The sequence below is a fragment of the Nelumbo lutea genome, chromosome 4 (genome assembly GCF_056320005.1).
Source record: "Nelumbo lutea isolate HS-2025 chromosome 4, American lotus-T2T, whole genome shotgun sequence".
NCBI lineage: Eukaryota > Viridiplantae > Streptophyta > Magnoliopsida > Proteales > Nelumbonaceae > Nelumbo > Nelumbo lutea.
This window is the reverse complement of record NC_142687.1, coordinates 2,238,474-2,263,873: the sequence shown is the minus strand read 5'-3', so window position 1 is coordinate 2,263,873 and position 25,400 is coordinate 2,238,474. Positions and strand designations below refer to the sequence as shown.

Here is a 25,400-nt window from a genome sequence, read left to right as displayed (position 1 = left end):
AAATTTAGTGTTGGCCCCAAATTAAAAGTATCTCTTTTGAAAATTTCAAGGGACGTTCTTCAGTAAGAACGTCTCTACTTTTCTGTTTTTATTTTTTAAATATGTCATATCAACAAAATAAAAAATAAAAACTATTATCTCTTTATATGCATTTTTTCAAAAATTAAATATAATAATATTTTTAATTTAATTCGGGAAAATATCTTTTTCTAATTTGGAGAAATTAAACAAAAGGCAATTAGTAACCCAGATCAAGACGAGAAAGTAGTTCTGATCTAAATTAACCATTCCCCTTTGATAATGGCTGAAATGGCTGAACTGAATGGTTTATTGTTTAGTCTTTTAACATATAAAATATTTAAAGGCCTATTTGATTCGTGAAAATAGAGTTTGTAATCAGAACGGGAATGGGTTATTTCAATTTCAACTTTTTAGTTGAGCGGAATTATCATATTCCTATTATTCTTGATGAAGTGGCATTCCCCCATTGAAAGAATAGTCATTCCTTCCCCTTTCTTTGGGAATGAAGTCTCATTTCAATTTATTCCAATTTTTATTTCAAATTCTGTCTCAACCAAATAGAGTATGAGAATAGACCATTCTAAATTTTCTTTAACAAGACTTTTATATATCTATCATATGCTCTACTGAATCTAATTCTTTTTCCTTTTTAACAATTTGCACTTTAATCGCACGAATCCCCATTCCTAAAAGATAAGATGATAATTAAATTTTGTCTAAAATCCAAGAATTTTAACAAATATGGTGTGGTCACATGACTAAAAGAAAAAGGAGATAATCCAATCAAAGAATTCTTAAAAGTAAATAAAATCAATGTTCTTTTATTGAATACACAACATGCTTTACTAATTTATCTTTATCAAAAGAGAAAGTACAGGAAATCTAGTCGAAAGCCTTCTAATATAATGCAGTGGGAGCATATGAATGATCAAGCGTGCTGTTGGATCCATGAAAAATAAATCTCCGTACGATCTTCATATGAAAACGACTAAGATATTGTGGGTTTGTATAAAAACAGTGTAACAAGAACAAAATCTTCTTTTCATGGAAAACTTTATTAAAAGATAATTTGCCGGGGCCAGGTCCAGGTCCAGGCCCAGGCCCAGGGGTTCATAAAGACTATCTATTGTTCTTACAGCTTCTTCCCCCGTTTCTTTTTCTTTTCTTCTTTTTTTTTTTTTTTTCTTTTAATAACAACAAGGTGTATCTCTGCAATATGAGATTTGAATTTGGATGGGCCCATCAGATCCATCCAGAGGTGGTTGTAAGCCACTGCTAAGAAACTTATAAACCTTTTGTAGGGCCTACCAGATTGAGTTCTTTTTCAAGTTGCAGGAAGGATCCGTCTTAGAACTGAGATCCGCTGAATCACGACTGAACACACTACAATTGTGATTGTGTTGATCATCATGAAATTACTCAATGAGAGCGTTATTATAAGGCAAAGTCATATATAAGCTGGTCCCCCGAAACCTTCAAGGGTCTGTTTGGTTCTCAGGAATAAAGGTCAAGACTCAGAATTAAAATGGGTCATTCAGATTCCAACTGTTTGGTTGGGTGGAATTAGAATCCCATTTTCAGTTCTGGTAGTAGGAGTGGCAACTGGGCGGGGATCATATTTTTCATTTCCAACCCCAATTTTGGAATAAATCCCCGACCCCGATCCCCGTTAGGGATAAAAATTGTCCTCCATCCCCAATCCTCGATGGAGACCCGAATCCTCAAAATTTTTAGTTAATAATATTTTTTGAAAAATAATTTTACTTAAAATAAATAAAATTTTTAAAATATAAATGATATGTTAAACATATAATATAAGTAATATCATATGCATAATATTTAATATAATATATATATATATAATCAGGGTTGAAATGGGGCAGGGACCTCATTCTCCATCCCAAATCCCAATTGGGGATCCCTATTAATCCCCATCTCTGTCTCCACCCACCAAAGCAAATTTCCATCCTGGACCCAATGGGGTCGGAAAAGTTAAGTATCCATTAGGAATGGTGAAAGTTACCATCCCTATCTGGTAGAATGGTATTCCCCCATTTGAGAGAATGGCCATTGCCTCTCCTTTCTTGAGAATGTAATCCCATTCTATCTGATTTTAATTTCAAGAATTTTATTTTCCATTTAGACACGGACCTTAAAGTAATACAAAGGAATAAAAAGCTGGGTTGAATCATTTGAGTGAATAGGCGGGACAAATATATATGTAACGACAAGTAACACCATCAAATCAACAAATCCAGCAACACATGAGATCTCAGAGATGGATCACTCGGTCCACGAATTGGCAGACTAAAAGACGATCAGAATGACGTGAGTCCCACCCATTCAATTAACCTGCTTTTCCACATGCCGCAAAACATGAACTTATGCAGAGAGAGAGAGAACTTTTGATAAACTGGGCCAGCCCAGCTCAGCTCAGCCCAGAAGTCTAATGCCCAACTTGATTGATGTCGGGGAATCCGTCTGGATTTCGGAAGAGGAGGAGAAGAAGAAAAGAAAGAAGAGTAGGGCTTCAATTCAGGGTTGGGAGGGGGGAGTACTGAGGAGAGCAGAGAAAGGGAATAATGGGGTAGCCGACAGAAGTTAGGAAGCTTCCTGGCTTTTCAGAGGGCGCCACGTAGACAGAGGGTGGGCGTGACAAAGACGTGGCATCAGCGTGAGATGCCATTGCTACCCCACCATCCTCCTTTTGTGCATGCAAGCGTGGGATGGAAGGACATGATTGCTGCAGTCTGTGGGACCCATCCAACCCCAGACTTCTCACTTCCCATCCCCATTCTTTATTCCGTATGCTGCTTCGGCTACACGTCAAACTTTGCGGCTCTGAAGTGATCTATATTTATATATATATTTACAGATTTCCACTTCCACGGCAATCAAAGTGCGGCTCCATTTATTAACACCAACGTGGCACGGACCTGGATACCCAGGATCGGGCCCAGTAGATGAGATGAAACATCAAACCAGTAACCTCCTGGATTGGCTCAGTGCTGTCAATGGGTCGGATCTATCCGATAGAACCGAATTGATCAAACCGATTTTGAAATCTCTGGTTATGTGATTTTCTCCTGACTAAGAATTGGCTCTGGACTGATTTTTTCCGTTCTCAATCAGTTTAGTCACGGGCCACCTATATATTGTTAAATATATACAGGTTTCTTGTAATTTTTGTAATATTTTACCAACATATTAATATAAACAGTTTAAGAATTAAGAGTAGGTTATCAAAAATAAAATTATACATTTATTGTCATAGATAATTATAAATATCAAGTATAAGTAAGTTTAATTGGGTCAAATCCAATTGTCCTGGTTATACATCTTTCATATCACTGGTATTGTGATACATCCTGTCCCGAATCAGGTCCGATCCATTTACAGCTCCAGCCTCGGTTGTCCACGTAAAGTAGGGACCCCTGGCCCTCAAAAAAAAAAAAAAAAAAACCTGAGCCGAGCTGTTTATTATTATCCTCACTAACTTTGCCTTTATGATAAACCTGAGGCAGCACCATCAATCATTCATTTAAATCATGTTTTCTTTATTTTTCTTTATCTAACTTGCCTAATAATTAAGGTGTCACTACTCACTAGGTTACTTGACATTACCATGTAAACCATTTTTTTAATATAAAAATATATGTTTTTTATTATAACTAAAGCTGAGCATTTAATAAAATTTTGCTTCTGGTTGATTGTATCCATTCAAGTATCATTGTCCATCAATTGTTTAAGTAAAGTTCTAAATTCCAACGTTCACTTCATCAACAACATGCTTTCTGTTTTTGATTCCCCTAAGGATTTGCTATGTTATTGATGTGAACAACTTTATAACATGATTATTTTTCCCCATTAATAAATTTTCATACTCTTTTCTTATATTACTTACAATTAGTGGTGTCAGAGGGTCCATTTTTCAGTTTTACCTCTTTCAATTTAAAATCAATTTGGACGGATTGGACAGATCAATAAGATATTAAATTGGAATAGTTCAAATTTAATAATCCATGTATTTATCAGATTCGATTGGATTGGACATGGTCCGTCTCCAATGAATTTATATTGAATTGTGTTGGATCCAATCAATATCCAGTCCATTGGTAAAAGAAGATAAGAATACAGGTGTCCATAGACCAAATTTGGGTTAAAACCAATTTGAACAGATTGAGCAGTATATACATTGAATTGGACTGGTCCAAAATGTTTTAGATTGGATCAGACCGGACCAAATCCCGTCCAATGTACACCCCTACTTACAAAACCCACCATCTCTCTTTCGCACACTCACATGTGACTTGACGTTATTAGTGTTAAGATGTTGAGTCCTAAATTTAGGGCTACACGGTAACCCATCATAGATTGCCATGGTATACTGGTATTTGGGCATTTGCATGTGAACAAAGAAAAACTGAAGCTACCAGTAGCAGACATTCCGATGGTTCTTTATAAGAAGAACAGATAGGAATGAGACTCTAGAAAAGAAAGAAAAGGGCTGCGGTGGCTGAATAGAGATTCCAGCAAAGAAAGAAAGAAACGCACAAATGGAGATGGAGGCGGAAGAGCTTTCTTCTTTTCTAAGTGCTTTACACCGGGAAGACAAAAGACCAAGTGAAATGAAGTGTTATCAGTCTAAAGTGCTTATCATAGTAACCATGCGATAAGAAAATGCAATCATGTAAGAGATGTTGAATCAGAAACTTTCCGCACTAATTATCCTACCCTACTCCGTACCTAGCGTTGGAAATTTTCTCATGCAACAAGTGGTTGATTCAAAAAAAAGGAACCATCCTGTTTTGTTTTTCTTATATGTTTTTAGCTTGGCTGAGAATTATAAAAAGGGATAATTTGAGTTCGGTCCATCCCAAAATTCATAATGCGATCATACAGTTCGGGTCAGCGTGAAAGGGGAAAGATTCCCAATTTAAGGGATGTTGTTTATGGTAATGTTTTCTAACTGCCGTTGATCCGGACGGTTGGACCGTTCGGCCTAGGAACAGTTCATGCAATTGGTTCCGTTTTACTTTAAACCTGGAATTTGGTCAAAAATCGTTGAAAAAGTCAATAAACCGTTAATCCAGGCGGTCGAACTATCAATCTGTCGATCTGTTCAACGGGTTTTGGCCATTTTTTATTTTTTATTATTTTAATGTCAGAATGGACTATTCATTCAAACCAGATGATCGGACCATTGACCCGGAAACCAGTGCTCAGAAAGATTCTGTTTCCTGGTCATTTTTTAAAACATTGGTTTAATGGGGGTGGGGATACATACATTTGAAGAATTAATAAATAAATTCTGAGGTAGACTAAACTCTAAAAAGGCCTACATAAAAAGAGAGATGTATAATGCTTTTGTTGAAGCCAAAGGGTTGACATGACAGTAATTGCCCATATAAGAATAGAATTGTGATAAGTACTAGAGATGTTCCCGATGCACAGTGAAATGTGCATGTGGGGTGCCAATGTATACGCTATGCATGCATGGGCTAAGGCTATGCACAGTGAAATGTATACGCTATGCATGCTTATGTGCAAAACAATCATGATTGCATTGCATGTATACTTGTTTTTTTTTTTTTTTTTTACATGCATGGGCTAAGGCTTCTTTATTGGGGTCGCAAATCACAATGGGCTTTGGCCCTAAATGCCCATTAACCATTTGCCACAAGTTTTCTAGTCGGCGGCTGCTTGCATTAACAGAACAAGGAAGAACGTCAGGCCATCTGCTTGGAGACCTGATTTGCTCCTCACACCAGCTACACATCAGATCCGGATTCTCTGACTCGTACACAAATAAGCACGTCAGGCCATATTGTCATTCATGGGGAAATGTTTCACACCAGATCCGGATCCTCTGACTTGTACAGGATAACTTTGGCTGTTGGGGGCCAACAGCCTACACAGTTGGAGAGAGTTTTTAGGCTGGGCATATTCACCTATTCACACCCATATCTTTGATTTTGTTCAAAATAAATTAGAGGGCAATTATTAATTTACTCACTCTTATGGTAACAAGACATTCCCAAAAACGCTCTCAACAGCATAGGCTGTGGGCCCTCAACAGCCAAAGTTTTTCTGGCTTGTACAATATCGAGATGCTCCAAATCCTCTACTGGTCCAATGATATTGTGCCAAATCATTCAATTGTTGGTGGGTAAAGAAATAACCACCAATACCAAAAAACGCAATACCATAAGACCACTATAACTCTAATAAGTTGGCGTGAAACCATTGGACCAGTAGTGTAGAGGACCCTCTCCTCACTGGCCAGCCCAGGGTTCGGAGCCACATCCAGAACCTGCTTTTCCGGTGTCAAGATCTATCTGCTGGTTACCGATCATGTATTTAGGCTGTGTACACACTCGAAATTGCAAAACCAGCAATGAATAATGGATAACCAGCATATCCGGATGGGCTTTTCCAAATAGGAGAAATGTCATTAACCACCTAGACTACAACACAGTCATCCGTAGGCAACAATCATTGTGGGTTCGGACCATTCCAAACCCACAAAAATTATAATGGGCCTCATTTGGGTAGGTAAGGTTCAAGGGCTCAAACAGGTGTGGGCTTTTCAAGCCAACTACTATTTCATGGACCGCAAGTTGACAAAGAACCCATCCCGTGGCCTATTCATTTCTTTTCCCCACTTCCGGCATAATAATCTCAAATGTGTCACATTCCCACGCACTAGGCTTATAGACAATTACCCTTCCAATTCCAAATGGTTCAGGGTTATCAGACAACTATTAAGTGTTAACGGCCCGTTTGGTTCATGGGAATAGAGGTCTGAATCAGAATCAATTGATTCAAATTCATGTCTGAACCAAACAGATTATGAAAATAGATCATTTCAATTCCAACCATGAACCAAACTGATTCCAATTCCTGTAACCAAACAGATTACGGCCAATTCCAATTTCGATTCCAACTATGAACCAAACGGGCCCAAAGACTAGAGTCCCTATTTTTAGCACAGCACGAGAATACTTTCACGTAAAGATCCACCACGACGTCTGAAGCTATCTGAGATTCATGAATCACAAACAGCTCATCTTGGCGAAACTACTACTCTCTCTCACATTTTAAAGAAACTTTAATGCCCTGTTGTCAACAAAACAAATGAAATTTACAAAGCCCACCTGGGTGTACATCGTGGAAAGAATAAGAATTAGATGAAGACAAGACAAAAACGCAGCCTATGCTTTGCCATGTTATCAATTTGTTCATCCCTGGGCTTTGCTTTGGTACAATACTACCAGACATTCCTTAGCTCTCTGGACCTTCAATTGTAAGTAAAAGCTCCCATTCTTGGCATTTTGCTCAAACATAGTTTCGTACTTCTGCATTCGTACGTGCAGATTTTTGGTCCCAACTTGTAAGAAATACCAGTTCAATTGTCAAGCAGCAAAGGTTAATTAAAAACAAAAAAAAAAAAAAAAGCAAAATGGGATGAGATACAAACCCGCAAAATCTCTTCCCATGACGACCCCTCGGTGACCCCTAGAATCTGTTGGGCCTCTGCTTCAGTCATGATTTTGCTAGCCCTACGAACGGTAGTCTGTGCCATCCCTTGCGTGACGCCAGATTTTGAGGCATCTGGAACCGGTCAAATCAAAAGGTCAAGTTGGATTTTGAAAGGACTGAAAGAGGGCAGATGAAATAAAAATGTCATCGGAAGAATATGGGCTCTAGTAGTTTCAGTTTGAGAAATTTGTTAGTACCATTACGACCATGGAATTAGAAAAGCAGAAAAGACCAGTAAGTTATCCAATGATCGTTGAAACATCTTTACTTGGAAAAGAAGCAAATTGATGTAATCTTTGTGATATTATTAAAAGACAGTGAACTTACTTGCAAGTGCTTGGCGGTAAGCTTGCACAGCAGCCCTTGCCAATATTGCAGACCCTGTCACAATCAAGTTTGAAAGAATCTTTGCAGCCAGCACCAGCAACATGAGAACTATCACATATTATTTGATGGACGATGAATCTTTTGCAGAAGAAGACAGTCCTTTTTCAGATTGGTTAAACAAATTTTGCAAAACAACAGAGTTAGAAGGAGAAAATGGCTGACTCACTAGATCGCACACATGTATGGTGTCATTGGCCACATCAGCCCCACACCCATGCATTTTTTCATATTAATAATCCTTTTGATTATTTTAAAAGATGGAAGATGAATGTAAATCCATTTTCCATGTGACTGAAATGTGTCAAAATCATGTAGAAACAACATTCCAGAAAGCCACTATCAAGCGCATATCAGGCCATGCTCTCCCAAACGGCATTCTAGTCACTATTTATCTGAACGGGCTCTTAGTCAAGTTACGGTTTTGCAGTTTACTATCAGCAATTCATAGAAGAACCCATTCTTTTCCAATCCATGCCTTTTGGTCCAGTAAAGCAATTAATGGCTCCACCAAACTATGAAATTGTAGCAGTTTTGTTCCCTTTTTGCTTTCATAGATTTGCTTTTAAGCATAGATTTATGCACATTCCAACGAGGACTATTCACACAAGGCCTGTTAAAGATCAAAGGGATGTCAGGATTCTTTTATTTCAACTAGTAGCAGTCTTTAAGGATTCTTTTATGTACATCTGCTGATAATGGCAGTTGTTTTTTTATTTGAAAAGTGAAACCATACAAAAAATCCCCCAAGTTTGACACATTAACAGAACCAAGGGGAAGCAACCTGCAATTTGCAAACAAACTTTTTTGGAAACTGCCAACTAATTACCAAGGCATTTAGGTAACTACAAGGGAGAACTCAAAGCCCTGAAATAGAAAAACAATTAAACTAGGGGGAAACATTAAGGAACAAGGCTTCCTAATCAGGCCAAGTAGGAAGATTACCTATAAAACCTACTTATCTGCGCCATGTGGAAGGATGTGTGATCAAAACAATCCATCAAGTAGGGCGCCTCAGGATTGACTATGGTTTAGTCTCTCTGTCCTATAACCCACCCTGTATCGGTGGTTTGCCCAACCGATACTGGTTCAAAGTCTTAATTTTTTTAACATAGAAAATACCCATGTGGAAGATTTCTTGGTCATTTAGAGTTCCCTAAACAATCCAACTAGCAGACCTATTATGCCAGAGCAAATTAACATACAGAGATGTAGAAAATAAAAAACTTTAATTGAAATATGGAATGGAACTATACATACCATGATTCAGAGCCTCAAAAAAATCTAGCTGATAATAGAATAGAACTTAAGGACCAAAGATGACTTCAATAAACAGAAAAAGGTACAAATAAGACCACATAAAAAGAAACAACCAAAACTAACATGAAGTAGATCGTATAGATGAGTACATTAAAACATCTGCAACCATACCACAATCAAACCTCAGGGAATGGTGTAGCTAATAAAACAACAGGATCTGGTATGCGAAGGATTCCTGAAGGAAAAAATCTGCAAGACTGGAATAGCAAACAATAAGAGGAAAATTGGAATTACATTACATGTAAGAACCATATTCTGAAAAGAAACCTACAAAATGAGTGCAACCTAGAAATCATGCTAGGTTTTATATCAACCAATCATGTAGTAAAAAGACTCAATTTTATCTTGCATAATAAAATCTCAGCCATTATTTTGAGTTCTGCTAAAATGCAAATGTATGGCCATATTATGAACGAATGAAAATTATAAGATTGTATACGACCATTAAATTATATTAATGGAAGGGATGTTAAAACATTGAAGCTAATCAATATTCATATTTTCTGATGATCTGATTATGTGTGATTCCCTATTGAATGATCATTGCAAAAGATCCACATGGTAGACTGATTTTTTATATCCAACTAGTTGGTTCAGATTGTGGAGTCCTTCTGATTACAGACAAATAAACTATCATTTTTTCATATTTGTTTTGGTCGAGGTGGGCTTGCTAAGGAACCAATTGTTCATTGTCCTAATGAACAAATCTCCAAATAACAGCATTGAAATAGCACATCCATTGACATGTCAACTGAGAATCAACTAAAGGACACACGAAAACCTAGATAGCCTCCATGAAACTGCTATCAATGCCAAAAATCAACCTGGCCATCTTCTGAAGCAAAGGAGGTTAAATAGATCAAAAATGTCAGAATAGGAGTGCAAGGGAAAATATGAATGGCCTGGCACTACCTTCTCAAGTACCATTTTCACTTTGGAAAAGACCGAAGGTTTCTAAATTTTCTTAAACAGGAAGGTAAGGGATTGGACTGACAATTCACTGTGTCCTTGAGGAAGAATTAGAAGGCAACCACCAGAAGATTAAAATATTCCAAACTCTATCATCAACATTAGACTAAGAAACAAATATAAGACCAACAAATCTATAGATGTGAATGCAATAAGAAGAGGATCTGGCCTGATGGTGTGGTGCGGCTAAAAGGATAGACGCGATAATTGACAATAGCTTCTTCAAACTATCTAAATGCTAAGTTTCACATGGATCCATGAACTTGTGAACTTCAAGAAAAGTAATGATCAAACATATAATAGAAATATATAGTAAAAATGTTCCTATATTCTCTTTTCTTCAACAACTGATCAACCAGACAAATCTATGCAATACCCTAGTCTACATGCATATAGCATATATATTCTCTTCAATAATATAAAGATACATCAACCAATGAAATGCTGTAATCTCTTAAAAAACTAACTTTCTATCCTTATTCTTACTCAATAATGAACTTGAGACAGAGACCTTCAAAGATCCCCAAATTAACTTTCCTAGACTAACTCAACACAACCAAGCCTTGTCCCAATTATATGGAGTCGGCTACATGAATTGTGTTCCACCATTCCAAGTTTCCTAGACTAACTCAACTCAACTAAGGCTTGTCCCAATTATATGGACTCCATGAATCATGTTCCACCATCCCGCACAGTTCAGTGTCATACCCATTGTTGAATTATGGTCCCTCAAATCATTTCTCACTACTTCAACCCATGTCATTTTAGGCATACCCCATCTTTTATAGGCCCTTCAACTTGTACCAATTTCCTAGACTCACTAATAATAGACAAATAACAGGCCCTTGTCAGTCTAGCCATTTGACTTTGTCAACACATCCAATATGTTGGGACCTGGCTCCATGTTCAATGAGAGCATGATCCATGGATGTGACTGGTCAATCAAATAAATCCATTTTAAGATCATTTGAAGTAAGCATGAATGGTAGACAAACACCTTTATGCTCATGCTACAAAACCTGATTATCAATAACCGGATCAGGTAAAGAGCAGTAGTAATTTGAGTCCCAACTCCCAAACCTGATCCACTCATAATTTTCTTATCCTATAATGATGCTTCTTGCATTTAATAAGTCTAAAATTCATGTAAGCTAAAAGTCTGTCAGCATGCTTTTGAGGATTGGCTTACTGCATTCAGAAAATTCCGCTCTGGTCATTTCCTCTGTATACTGTCTCAAATTCATCTTGTCCATAATCACTATTTACGCTTTTCTTTTCTTTTTTTTTTTTGTTATTGTGGGCATCAGAAAAACGGCTTACTTGGGCTGTGAATGGAGTCGCCACCCATCAATTATGGAAATGGAGGTGATGGGACCTCCAGGATTTATGTCAGAAAACATTTTGATTTATTAATGACTCCAAAGCCCGAGGCACCAGCTAACCAGACCGATAAGACTTGGATGGGAGAGGGAAGGGGTTAGGCACCCCTCTCCAGGGTCCAATAGGTAGGGCCCACATGATAATCTAAACAAATAAACAAACACAACTAAGCAAACAGAACAACTGTAAAGAAAGAAAAGGATAAGGATAAGTCAACACAAAGAAAAAGCTTCTTATATATTTTTTTATTTATTATTTTTATCATTCTCTTCTTTTTTTATCTTTTGAATTTTCTCCTTTTTTTTTGTTTTCTTATGGAATCCTATTTGAGTTTAGTTTTGAAATTATTACTATTTTTTATCAAAAATTTTTTAACTTTTATATTTTATGTTATTTATATATTTATTTCACTATATTTTTTTATTTTATTTTCATTTTTTAATAGCTTATTATCCCTCCTTTATTTCCTAGATGAACCCGGGTCTGATGGACTAGTCTTCCCATTTCACCCTTTGCCAAACTTATTTATTATTTTATATTGTTGCTTTTAATTGTTACTTCCTTTTCTTTTCTTTTTTTTCTTTTTTTTTTTTTGGACTCACTGAACTAGTTTATCCTCACGGTCAAGCATCCTTACTTTTCTTACATCCTTTTCTTTTAAGACCTACTCATTCGGGGATGACAGTCTATACCTAAAAAAACCTTTATTCTGAGAATCATTGTTAAGTGCTTCCTAGCATCACCCAATGTAATTCCTACCAGTCCCATAATGGGTCCTACTCTAAAGTGATCTTTTTTTTCTTTTCTTTTTATTTCAATAAAACCGAATTCAGTAGTGAGAGGCACACACGCATTGCGACCTTCTGGTATTTGGCCCTAACAACAGGAGTAACTCAAATAATATGGAAAAGGAAGAAATCAGAATACAGAGATTCTGAGGACATTGAAAAAGATATTTACGAGACCTTTAGGCTCCAATCAACATTCATTGAAATGGCAAAAAATCCTTGAATCATTTCCAAAACTGCTAAACCCAGAGGAAGGTTAACTTATACCATGAGAAACTAAATTATTACAATCATTTGAAGATAGAAAGGAAAAGGGAAGATATCTAATACAGCAAAGGGATGAAAAAGATATGCAGCGAAGTCGATATCAGGGGGTTTACCAGAGCTGGTATGGGGATTTATCTCTCGGAATAGCACATATTGCAACAGCACTAGATTTATTCACAGTAAATAAAATGGAACCCGTAACAAAACGGCAGATAAGCGCACATAAGAATACAGGGGTTCAGTATTTACTTAAACATTCTATTAAAGGATTCCCTACTCGATCAATATGAGAGAGCATAATTAAGAAGAAACGACACAATCATCGGTGCTGGTCATTAATCTCAGATAGGATCCATAACATGACTATAGATCGATGCATTTTAAGGAGAAGAAAAGAAAAACAGAGCATGCAGTTCAGAAAAGAGAAGAGTTAAAAAAAAAAAAAAAACAAAGGTCCTCACAGCATGAGAAACTAGAAATTTGAGGGTATAGGTCTTTAGTAGAAGTTGGTTCGACAGGTGCCTCATCACCAACTTCGACAACCTCCTCAAATCTTAACTAAACCACATCAAAAACATTCAAAATAACAACCAATGAAGAAGAGAAAAACAGAAGGAAAATCACGGCGTGAAACGTTAAAAGAACGAGTACAGAGCATACCTTGATCAAATTCGCCTATGTTAGCTCCTGGTGACGATAATCAGGATGTACACCAGATTCGAATGCACGAGATGAAGCTCCAGGTGATCAGCGCACAACCTTGCCGTCGCCAGTCAAGATTTCGGTTATAAGAGCCACGGGGTAGACGGTAGGAGGAAATGAGGAATAACCAGCAGACGATAGAGAGAGCTGAGGGAGATCGGAGCAGACGGTACGAGGAAAATGAGTAGTAACCAGTACAAGATACACAGAGATTCATATATGTTAGAAGGCTTTTCCCGCGCGTCTGCTTGACCGACATCAGAACATGACGGTTTTTTACACCGTTTTCGAAGGCTCTGAGGTCCGCGAACTATCTTCAAGAGGCAATGAAGTGCGGAGAGTACATCTTAGAGGTCCGCGAACTCCCTTGAACGTGGCTTGGAACGCCTTATACATGAAGGCACCTAAGCATGAGTGCCCGAAAGATTTGCAAGTACGACGATATCTATGAACGCCTCCATTCAACCGGATGAGGCAAGGCAACCGGTGAATGGATAGATATCTCTGAGGCACTAGTCGATATATATCAGCGTCGCTTTGGCTTGGTGTTGGTTCCCTCTCATGTGAGACAAGTCAGCCCCATTCTCGGAGTGCTCAAACGCCAGTACATCTTAGAGGGGGACTGTAGTGGCCCAAGCATCCATTGTCGTCCCAACTAATCACCGCATGATGATATCGAAGACCAAGGTTCTTGTACTCAACGTGGAACCCCACGTGGTCAGCCCCTCAACTAGGGAGCTGAGGGTCTTGGAACAGGGCTTGCTGACCCATCAACTATTGTTGTCTGACTCCAAACGATCAGCTCTCTCCAGGCCACCCAAGTGTTGGCTTAGCAGGATACGAGTGAATCGCCCATTACATTGTCCATGGCTTTTGATGGGGTAGCCACCTTGTGGGTGGCTTCTTGCCAGACACCCCATATTGTCCAATTGTTGGGCCAAGTTGTCCAACATGTTCAGGACTAGCTCGAATTGGTCAATCATGACTAAATTCCAGACGTTAGGGGTAAGGTCTTGATTGTCAACTATTTCAAGGACACTAATTGATTAAATTAGTTTTTTTTTTTTCTTAAAGAAAAGTTTTGAAGATATTCCCACAGACGGCACCAATTGTCGCTACCAAATATGGAGCCGAGGACAACAACATAATTTCAAAATTCAAAGCCAACGGGTCCAAAGAAAATGCCAAAGGCCCTGGGAGTTATCCCAGGAGTGAAGGCTCCGATGATCAAGTTAGAAGAGGGCTCTAAGGGGTAAGACTAAGCAAAAGATGATACTTAGAGCTTAAGTTATAATGTGTCCTTACCTCAATGTGGGAACCCCTTTTTATAATTGGAGACTTGGAATTGATTGAGAGTATTTGGAAGTAGGTGGCAATGGTTGGTAGTGGTTGGTGATAGATAGTCAAAGTGCATTCGATCGACACCGTGTGTCAAGATGGACAGGATGGATCCAATCGACACCACAATCCACATATCAAGATCTACAAGTTGACTAAATACCCCTACATTAGAATCAATTTTGGATCAAAATATTCGGATGGTGTTTAGTATGGCTTTCATTTATTTGAAAAACAATGCTAATTCATCACAATGTAGGCATTTGCCCTAAAATGCTATTTGGTAAACCTGTTTTTTATGATTATTTGGTTAACTTGTTCATCAAATAAATGTTTATCTTGGTGTATGCATAAATCAACCATTGGAGACAGTTTCATTTTAACCTCTCTTAATACCAAGGTGCTTATTTACTATTATGCTTAATGCCACTTGGCTATCAAACAATAGTAAAAAAAAAAACGTTTATCAACCACTTAATCGGTTTTGAAGATATATAAAAAAAAAAACATTTTTCAAATAAATGGAAAGCATACCAAACATCACATGATAATCAGATCAGATGCAGATGCAATTGGCTAAACCTCAGTGCCCACTTGAGATATCTCGAATTTGGCATACTTCTTTGAAGAAGCTAAAACATGGTTTCACCCACGCCACATGCCCATACCTTAAAGATATCTGTCATATAATGCATCCTCCATCAAATGCACCATGTGGATATTTTGAACCTACACGGGTATGGGAAAGATTCAAAATGAAGAATCCAAAAAGTAAATAAATAATACAAAATTTAAGGCTAAAAAATTGAATGCCTGATTGGCAAGAATTCCTCAAGTGTTTAAATAAAAATCCACCAACTATAATGGCATAAACTCCAGAAATGGAAAAAGAAAGCTCTTAAACTTTCTTAAGATGAAATATAAATGAATTTTTTTGGGTAAAAAATATAGACTATAAATCATTCAAAATCATCATCTGATTGAACATGGAGAGGGCTTGATGGTGAAACATTTCCATCATCAATAGACTCTTTGGTTTTCTTGCTCCTGCTTCTGGTCTTTGCACCGGCATGAGAAGTCTCAACAGTTGCCTTCCGCTTACAAGTCCGTTTAGGTCTGGTCTCATTTCTGGTTGGCAAATCCTGCTCAATACAGTCTGGCATTTTAGGTTTACCAGCATCCCCTTCTACAGAATCGGGCATTTCATCTTTGGATATTTTACAGTTCTCCTGATCATCCTGCTTCTCATTTATGGACATCTTGCTTTTCTCCCCATCAGCAACTTCCTTACCATCACTTTCATTTATCATATCTAATTTCTCGGTGCTGGCTTCAGTATCTGTTAGAGCATCAGGTTTCTCTTCCATGTCATCAATTTCTTCACTTGATTTTTCAGCACATTCTTCTGTCTCTTCAGTCTGACGTTTAAGGGATTCTATGACATCCATCAACTCTCTATTTACCTGTTGCAATAAACATCCCAGATTAGAAAACAAAAGAAAAGGTGCACCTGTAGAAGGAAAAACACATGAAAGAAAGGGAGACAGCAAGAGAGGCAGGAATATTTTCTTTAAAATATAAAATTCAGATAGACAAAAATGATAATGTTGATGATAACACCTCAACTCCCCCCGTTTAGTTTAAGAAAATAAATAGCACATCCCTAACCAAATGAGCTATACACACCCCATCAACTAAGCAACCAGACCCAGTATCTACCACTTTGGGACAGCTAATGCACTCAAAGTTATAGTCATAGTGTGATACAGAGAACAGTGAATCCAGCAATACTACAAATTAAATAAGCACTGCTAAGTTGCAAATATATTAGGAGATTTTCAGTTACACACCTGTGGATTTTGGAGGAAGTCGGAAATGTCATTAGGGCACGATGGACATTTCATGACATTCTTTCTTGCACGTAATGTTCTTCTACCTTCACATGTCCTCTCTCTTACAAAGGTCTGACCAGCAAATGCATTCTCCAGACAAGGCTTACAAAAGTTATGAGCACATGGAGTCGTAAGGGGCATGATCATGACTTTCCGACATATTAGGCAGCTGAACTCTGCCCAATTACCCATTCAAAAAACTGTCAGTTATGAACATAAGACGGCATCCCGCTCCAGAAATGCCTCAATTTTAAATTCAGGCCATACTAGAATTCTTTGTTTTAGGCAATGTTTAATGATCAAAAAAGAGGCTTCTATTCAAACAGAACAAGTTCAAGCCACCAAGAGTCTCCATAACAAATCAAGAATAAATATTAAATATTCACATGTACCCCTCATGAAGAACAAACCCTCAGGATAAGAGATGAATAAACTATTTTTAAGTACCATGATTAGGAAACTGGGTCCAGATAGATCAAAGAGACACCATACCTTTCAAGAGTTTTTCTCTCACAGACAAGGTTTGTGCTTGTCTTATAGCCTTCCTTATCATCTTTCTGTCCTCTTGATTTACAGTTTCAACTGCTTTTCTGCTGGCTGGAGGAGACTTTTTCCATTTCCAGCGCCCTTCTTCCTCCTGAAAAATAAAAACAGAACTATTTGGTAACATAGAGAGTAGGTGGAGGCGCACAAAAGTGGAAAATGATACATGTAATAACAAAACAGACAAGTAAGCTCACATCATAATCCCAAGATGCGCTTTCCTTCCTTTCAGTAATATCAGTTGCCTTCTTTAGCTCCTTAATAACAGGCAGAGTTCTTGGACGGTCTCCATGCTCATCACTGCAACCGAGGTTGCACAGTTAATATAGGATACAAAGCAGTAGCCCTTCGGGAACAAGACAAGTTCCCTCTAGAGGACAAGAAATGATAAAACAAACACAAACCTTGTCCAAGGTGCAGGTTCATTATCACATCGAACAAACAGATATCTGCAGACCTTGAAGCCCTGATCCAGCAAAATCTCATAAAAAACATGTCCATTACGAGCAAAGAGTAAGTGATACTGGAGTAGTCAAGAAAAAGAAACTGCCATACTTGAATTCCAATTTTGCGCCAGCATTTCTCGATCCTGTATATTCCATCATATCGCACTCCAGTTTCTGGTGCATAGGAAGAACGTTTCTCCTTGTGAGACCTGTTCATTATAAAGCAAAGAAAAAAGTGGTATTGGACCCTGTGTCAAAGCTGACGAAAAAAATGTATTATCCTGGTATGGTTAAAAAGTAAAGGTCAGACTCAAAGAAACTGAGTTTTGGGCATCACTTCATAGGCTAATGAAAAATATAAAACCACATTGCTATTGATCATTGCATAATCGTCGAAAAAGGCTATTTACCATTGCTACTTGACATGCTAATTACATTTCTATCAAAATCATATTAGCTTGAGTGTATTGTATTCCAAAGAAATTATTAATAATCATGCAGCACAATGTGGACGCTATTGCTAGCGTATTTGGTTCCATCTTTGGATGGAACGCTACCACGTAGGACATCCTCCGGACAAGGGATTTTGCTTTGGCCCATCAAATAGTGAACCAATTCCTAGTGTCTAATCTTTTAGCATGGAAGACCTCACCAAAATGAATCTTACCTCACAACTCGAACTGGATAGCCTTTCTTGCAACTTACTCGCAGCGCCTCATTCATTTTCTCAAACTTCTGATCAAACGACTGTTCCTTGTTTGTGCGCTTATTCCCACTAAGATCTCTTCCACCACTACGTAGCAAACCGATCAAGGTGAAGACCAACAAATACAAGTAATATCAGTAAGGTAGGGATGACAGTATAAATGAGCATTAAAAACTTTAAAAGAGATGAATGTCAAAGAGGCAGCGTAACTAACGAGCAAATATATTAAATAGACCTAAGCAGCTAAGCTAGTTAAATTCATAATGCATCAAGAAAAACTTGCACCTTCATAATACCTATCCAAAGTAGAGATCCTCAATAAAGATGAATCTTTTTTGACAAGGGAGCCTTCTACAACACGAATGTTTTGTTTTCACTTGTTTTTAGAATCAGCACAGCAGGGAGAGAGAGAGAGAAGCATGTTCTTGAACAATTTTGGTTTTCAAAAGAAAATAAATTGGTTTTGTTTCAAAAACAAAATACATGTTTTTTGAACCAACAAAATAATATTTTTAAAAACTAAAATAAAACTTTAATATAGACATTATATAATTTATAAATATAATATTAAATAATGAAAACATGTTTTTAAAACACAGATTCAAGAACATGTTTTTATTTCAATTTTGAAAACAAAAAACACATACAGAACCAATAACATGTTTTTTGTGTTTGTGTTTTAAGAAAGAATCTGTTTTCAAATCAAATAGTTTTTATTTGTTTTTGAAACCACAACAAGAAAAACAATTCAAGTTATAGAATGCCCCCTAAATCACATGGTCTAGTGATTTCAATTACACCAATCAGGTTTCTTTTATAATCCCAAGTAGGGGTGTCAATTACACCAACAAGAAAAACAATTCAAGTTCAATCTGATCCAATCCGATATAAATGCATTACAGATGGTCCAGGTCCAACCCAATCCAATAAATAATTTGGTTCATTACGTCTGGACTGATCAAATTCGATATGTAATTGCCTTATTCGTCAGTCCAATCCGTTCAAATTGATTTTGATTTGGACAGGTCCAACCCAAAACCGGTCCATTGACAACTATAATCCCAAGCAATGAAGTTTCCAGTAGTATAAATCTAAGAAAAGGGGTCCAGCCGGCACTTTGTGAATACGATTGGCACGGGCTTCAACATTCAGGGAGAAGCAACTACTGGATTTTTTGTCAATCGTCATCAATTGCTGAGGTTGAGACGGGGGATCAGGGCCTAAAAATCAAAACCTGGCAGTCTAGAACTATGCCAATTAGAACTAAGAAAATAACATATCCAAATTCAGTTTTAAGTCAAGAACAAACCTTCCAGTGTACAGGAACCACTCTCCATGGTCCTCATCGTCTTCGTAGCCGCCTGAAAGGGCCACGGACTGCGCACCATAATCCGATTGCCCTGCAATTCCCGCAACATGCGGAAGGTGGACGCCCCATTGCCTACACTCCATCCTGTCCTCCCAACACTCCCCAACCAATACACCCTGATTCCTTATGGGGTCATTTTCTGCAGGAATGGATCCAAAATGGTCGGGCGGGACTGTGACAAAAATCTTGCCGCTGCAAGCATTGGCCTTTCCAGCCCTCTTTGCCCGTTCCGTGGTGAAAGCTTTGTCAGGGCGGTTCTGGTTGTGTATAAAATGATGCACTTTCAGCGGTCCCACGGTAGATATTGATTTGGACAATTTGGCCATACGAATGGCCACAACCAGTGCAGAATTGATACGCGGTTGGTTCGCCATCTTGGGAGGTATAATGGTACGGCATTTTGCACACGTACGCTTCCCCTGCCCGGTCCATTTCTGAAAGCAATTCAGGCAGAAATTGTGCCCACAAGGAGTCTGGAATATGGAAACAAATCTGCATCAGAGCGCGTTCAATCTCTTACTTTCGTATAATAGGTGCAAATTTTCCAAGAGTTGATTAGTTCGTTGTTTATTAGCATTTATTCAATAAAACAAAAAACCTTATTTTCTGGCAGAGATAGTTGAGGAATATTATATTTACATGTACAAACAGAATAAGACTAGGCCGAGGAATAGTATATTTCGGTCCTCATTCAACAACTGTTTAAACATGTTTACATGAACAAATAAATAAGACAATGTCACGTATGAAGGAATGGCAAACCACCATTTCTTTTTGCACTAAAAGAATTATAGACTGTTTAAACATGTTTACATCCAAATATAGACTGAACATATATGCTAATGAATTAGCCTATGAACTAGCTTATAGGGCATGTAAAAAGAAAAAAAAAAGAAAAAAAACAGAAATTTGCACAAGTATAAATGCACCGGAGTGCAAATAGATTGAGTATAAATGTTGGTTTACCATTGTTTAAGATCTCTGGCCTTGTCTTGTTTGTTTGTGAGAAGTAAAATGGTGTATTGTTGGCTTATATAAAAGAAAATAGAGGTAGAATGGACATTTCTTTGGATGATGTGACTCCTGCTTTATATGATAGAGGGCAAGTTTCAAGTATGATAGGGAAAGATATGATATCAGAAAATCTTAGGGTGATGAATTTACAGGGTGTTTTGATTGGTGAAAGATTTTTCTGTAGCACGTGGTTATGGGATGATAGATTTTCCGAAGAGAGTAAGATATAAGTTGAAGTTAAATATTTAAATTTAACTTTTATGCCTTGCACCAAAAACCAGGGTAAGTACCCAGGATAGAGGAAGATGGTACAAATTTACATCAGTTTTTTTTTCTTTCATTGAGCAAATTAACTGAATTTCAATGAAACAAAAATTTTCTATTATAAAAAGTGTAAATCGTAATACCAGTAAAGGAAAAAAATACAAGGAAGCTGGAACAATCATAATTAATAAACCACATTAGCCCATGCCAGTGTTAAGAGTGTAATCGTATAGGGTCCGATCATCCGCACTCAATCTAGCCGACCACAAATTCACAATCAATAACGGAGACAAGCCAGTATGAAGTATATGAACCAGGACCGAGTGTAATAAACATAAATAAACAAAGAAATGGAATTAACTACACGTAGGGATAAATAAATAGAGAGAATATAATGTTTAAGAAAAACAGGCATTGAAACGAAAAATATTCAACCCCATTATAGGCAAGTTAATTGTGTTTCCTCGTCAATCGAAACCGTTGAAAAGATGTTTACCCATTATCAAGTACCAAACTTCACGGGTTTCAGTTAGCGTCCGACCACCTCTTGATTTATATATCTAAATCCTAAATCCCAAAGACCCTAAAACTTAAACTCTGAACCCTTAAACCCTAAAATTTGAGTACAGATCCAGGCAAGTCCGCCGATCGGATAGAGCCAATATTGCTCACAATTAACTTTCGACAGGGTAATTCTCATAGAAGAGAACATCTAACCCAGAGAGAGTAACCAGAAAAGAGAGAACCGAAGGAGAAAAAAAGGACTTCCCAGAGGAAAAGAAATAGATGATGCTCTTAATATTCCCAAAGTAAAAGGGCACCGAAGACTTCGACCAAAATGAAAAAATCCAAGAAAGCGGAAAACAGAGAAGACTCTGTTCTACTTTCTCCAAACTTCCCCTCCAGATTGGGTTCAAAAAACCTCGAACTCAACACAGATTTGGAAGTTTACAACTTACAGAACTCAATTCCTCAAAAACTACTCAATCTCTCATATCCAATTAATCTATAATGATTCAAAGTATGATATATGAATGGGGAGAACATACACCAATAAAAGTCTGTTTCTGTCCAAACGGAGCCCCGAAGAAAAGAGGATACACCAGTTTATGTCTTTCATTTATGTATTAAACTAAAATATTAAAAAAAAAAAAAGCATTCATCTAGAAATGAACCTCCTTTCCCTGCAACCTCTGGTTCGAAGTATCAAGTATTCAAAGGCGAACCACTGCAGATATATGGAAACAATTTCAACCAGACGACTTAACCTCTATTGAATCTTTGAATCAGAGCCGCGGGCATAGAAGAGATGGTGAAAAGAGGAGGGATAGAAACACTGACCGTAACCGGGCGTTCCGGCAGTTGCATACAGAAGCTGCAGTTTATGTTCCCACCGAGGAGATCCAGTACATCCTTCCCTTCCACCATCTTATCCTTCCCTTCAGATTCCGCCTCTTCGTTGTCCGGAGATCGAGTACCGCGGCTCAATAGCTCTTGCCTTTTCTTAGCTTTTTGGTGCTCACTAAGTGAGGCATCGGCCTGGATCGCTCGAATCGCGGCGATGAGGTCTCCAGAGTTTGCAGGGACAGAGGAAGCAACAGATTTGCCAGCAGACGCGGCAGGGAGGCCATCAACAGAAGGTGAACAGTCAGGGCACTCCCATTGAATAACAGAGGCCATGGATTCGGGAAGAACAGAGAGGCAACTGACGTGCCATGGAGTGACACACGTCTTGCAGGTAAGGGTCTCTTCTTCTGGGGGCTTTTCCTTACACAGCATGCAAACGCCATCCCCGTCGCAAGGGAGTTGACTATCCTGCGCCATGGATGAGGGTGAAACAGAGATTGGGGAGTTGGTAAATGGGGAAGACGATTGAGAGCTGTCGTATGGGGTATAGCTTTTTGATGGAACGAATGGTTAGACGAAGATAAAATGTGCATATACAAGGACTAGGGAGAGATAAAGAAGAGGGAGAGTCAGAGTGGAGTGGTTTGGACTTTGGAGTGTGGAGAGGCCAGGGCGGGGTTTTAAAAATATTTCGACCGCTTTTTAAATTTTTCCCTCTTCTGACGGGAGACCGAGACAGGTTTTCCTCTTATGTAAGGGTTTTGATTGGTCAAAAATCTTGCCATACCATATCTTTTCTGCAGGGTCATAGAACTTGTAACTTCCGAAATCCCTAAATTACTCTTATTCTCTTTATTTTTTGGTGCATTTTTCAGTTCACTGCTTCGAGCGAGACTACAGCAGATCTCAACTCTTGACTTTTCCTTATGGTCCGTTTGGTTGTTGATAAAGGATGGAATGAGATGAGAAATTATGTAATGAATAGGGAATTTTTTTCTCAATCTATCAGCTGTGTTTGGTTGCTGGTTGCTGAGATCAATTGTCCTGTCAAATATGTTTTTCAGTGTTTAATTGCTAAGAAATATTACAGGATTGCTGAGAAGGGAAATGCTACAGGATTATTGCTTTCGAGGTTGCTTGCATCCAGCAACCAAAAAGTTCAAGGTTGTATCTCTAAGGAACTCATCACCAGTCTTGGATGATTTCCCTTGTATGAGTTCATTTTAACGTCTAGTGCTGAGAAAAACACCAGATTTGATAGGGAACTCGTTCAACGAAAGAAGACGGTGAGATGAAAGGAGGAACTCATTAACAAAAGTATACAAAAAGTGATACAAAAAATGAACGGAGATCGCATAGGGATGCCAGATCTGAGCTTGCCTTTGAAAGAAATCGCCTTAGATGGTGAATGAGAGATGACTGTAAGATAGTGTGAGGAAGAAGATGACTGGATACGATGGTGCTCTTGATAATACTTTATCACGAATGGCCTTTGTTTTCTTTTCCCAACGGGGTCTCACCATTTTGGTGTAACCCCCACATATCGAGTTTCAGGAACCTGCATCCCACCTCCTCCTTTTTTCAATCCCATCCTTTTCCTTCAAAATAAACACATGGAAGAGCAAATATTCTTTAAAGATGCTTCTTATCCCATCCCTTTCTCGACAATCAAACAGACCACTACCCTCTAGTTGTGTTGGTACATGATAGGATTTCTCATCAAGACTTCATGCAAATCCGCTCGGTAGGGCTCATTTTTGCGGGCCGCGCGCACCACACTTCAGTGGAAAGGGAAACCCAACACAGCCCAGGCGTGTCCATGCTATGTCGGGTTGTGTCTAGTCGGATTTAAAAAAATAAGTTAAAATAAATTAATAATATAGACAAAAAAATTATTCCATATGAACTTTATTGTATACAATTGTTTATATATGAAATAATAAAACAAAATTAATAAAATAGTATAATAAATTTTAAAATAAATAAATAAATAAATATATATATATATATATATATATATATATTCCATATGAACTTTATTGTATACAATTGTTTATATATGAAATAATAAAACAAAATTAATAAAATAGTATAATAAATTTTAAAATAAATATATATATACAGATATATGTATATATTTATATTATTATATATGTATATATATATATATATATTATAATAATAATAATAATAATATATGTATATGCATATTAAAAAGTAATGTCTATTAATGTGGCACTACCCAAGTCAAAAATAAATATGGTCATTACATGTGTGTCCCACTTAAAATTTCATTTCTTCACACGTGACCAAAATAAAAATTAAAAATAATTTTTTATTTGATAATTAATTACATGTGGGTCCCACTTGTCCATATACATCTCTCACATGTAGCTTTTTCACAAAGTTGAATGGTTATGAAATCCAAAATTCATTTATACAACCAATGGAATCCGAACTCGACTTCAGTCAGTGCAAGGCCCGTTCAAACAGCCTATGGGCCTTGTATTGGAAATATCTCCCACTGACTAAAGCCGATCTCATGGAACTCACATCTACGCCCCATAGCATATCGCAATTGTGTTTTGAGAACATCTCCCACTAACAACTTCCGGAGGTGTTCCCAATGCACACTTAGATGTGCATGTGGGGCACAGATGTGATCTTCATATAATGATTCTTGTAAATAAACCATTTTATATTGAAAATATTTGTTTTACATATAAGTTTCTCTTGAAAAAAAAAAATTCTGAAATGTGCATTAAATTTTATGTTAATTCGTTCCCAAGTCCCAATCAAAATGGATGCAACACTTCGTTCCAAAATTGGATACAAACATTTACTCCATCCACTGATTCATGTAAATAAGTCAATTACTTTTAAACACTTTATATTGAGATCTTATATATATATATATATATATATATATATATATTTTTTTTTTTTTTTTGTTTTACTTGTTGAAACAAATGTGTGGAAAAAAATCATTATCATTTTTTATGCCTTATCCCAACTATATGGGTCGGCTAAATAGATTCAGTTTAGCCAATTCATTCTATTTAAAGTTATGTCCAATCTTAAATTATTAATGCTTAAATCATTTTTTTA

At 37.4% G+C, this 25,400-nt stretch overlaps 2 protein-coding genes across 3 annotated transcripts; both read right to left on the bottom strand.

The window, feature by feature from the left end:
- Positions 1-7,092: 7,092 nt before the first annotated feature.
- Positions 7,093-14,165, bottom strand: LOC148853356 (mitochondrial import inner membrane translocase subunit PAM16 like 2-like). 2 transcript variants are annotated; one of them, XM_088982970.1, is made up of 5 exons: positions 13,332-13,730; positions 9,379-9,456; positions 7,891-8,049; positions 7,502-7,635; positions 7,093-7,379 (listed from the first exon to the last, which is right to left on the bottom strand). In XM_088982970.1, exons 3-5 carry the CDS (start codon positions 7,991-7,993, stop codon positions 7,263-7,265), a joined length of 354 nt encoding a protein of 117 aa, XP_088839096.1. In that variant the 5' UTR covers positions 7,994-8,049; positions 9,379-9,456; positions 13,332-13,730; the 3' UTR covers positions 7,093-7,262. The 2 variants fall into 2 exon arrangements, with proteins under 2 accessions (XP_088839096.1, XP_088839095.1); XM_088982969.1 differs by having other exon boundaries at positions 7,891-9,464; positions 13,332-14,165.
- A 1,318-nt stretch (positions 14,166-15,483) lies between these two features.
- On the bottom strand, positions 15,484-24,009 carry LOC148853355 (E3 ubiquitin-protein ligase ORTHRUS 2-like). The gene is made up of 9 exons (XM_088982968.1): positions 22,287-24,009; positions 19,608-20,140; positions 18,260-18,385; positions 17,702-17,801; positions 17,551-17,612; positions 17,344-17,446; positions 17,096-17,240; positions 16,562-16,779; positions 15,484-16,174 (listed from the first exon to the last, which is right to left on the bottom strand). Exons 1-9 carry the CDS (start codon positions 22,767-22,769, stop codon positions 15,671-15,673), a joined length of 2,274 nt encoding a protein of 757 aa, XP_088839094.1. The 5' UTR covers positions 22,770-24,009; the 3' UTR covers positions 15,484-15,670.
- Between the last annotated feature and the right edge of the window lie 1,391 nt (positions 24,010-25,400).

Excerpts from the sequence above, each read along its gene's own strand:
- LOC148853356 (XM_088982969.1), bottom strand. The coding sequence starts at position 7,993 with ATGTTGCTGGTGCTGGCTGCAAAGATTCTTTCAAACTTGATTGTGACA. Across the intron at positions 7,636-7,890 it reads TTACCGCCAAGCACTTGCAA|ATGCCTCAAAATCTGGCGTC; the intron begins GTAAGTTCACTG and ends GACCGGTTCCAG. Across the intron at positions 7,380-7,501 it reads CATGGGAAGAGATTTTGCGG|AAGTACGAAACTATGTTTGA; the intron begins GTTTGTATCTCA and ends GTACGAATGCAG.
- LOC148853355 (XM_088982968.1), bottom strand. The coding sequence starts at position 22,769 with ATGGCGCAGGATAGTCAACTCCCTTGCGACGGGGATGGCGTTTGCATG. Across the intron at positions 17,802-18,259 it reads TATCCAGTTCGAGTTGTGAG|GTCTCACAAGGAGAAACGTT; the intron begins GTAAGATTCATT and ends TATAATGAACAG. Across the intron at positions 17,613-17,701 it reads GGCGCAAAATTGGAATTCAA|GGCTTCAAGGTCTGCAGATA; the intron begins GTATGGCAGTTT and ends TTGCTGGATCAG.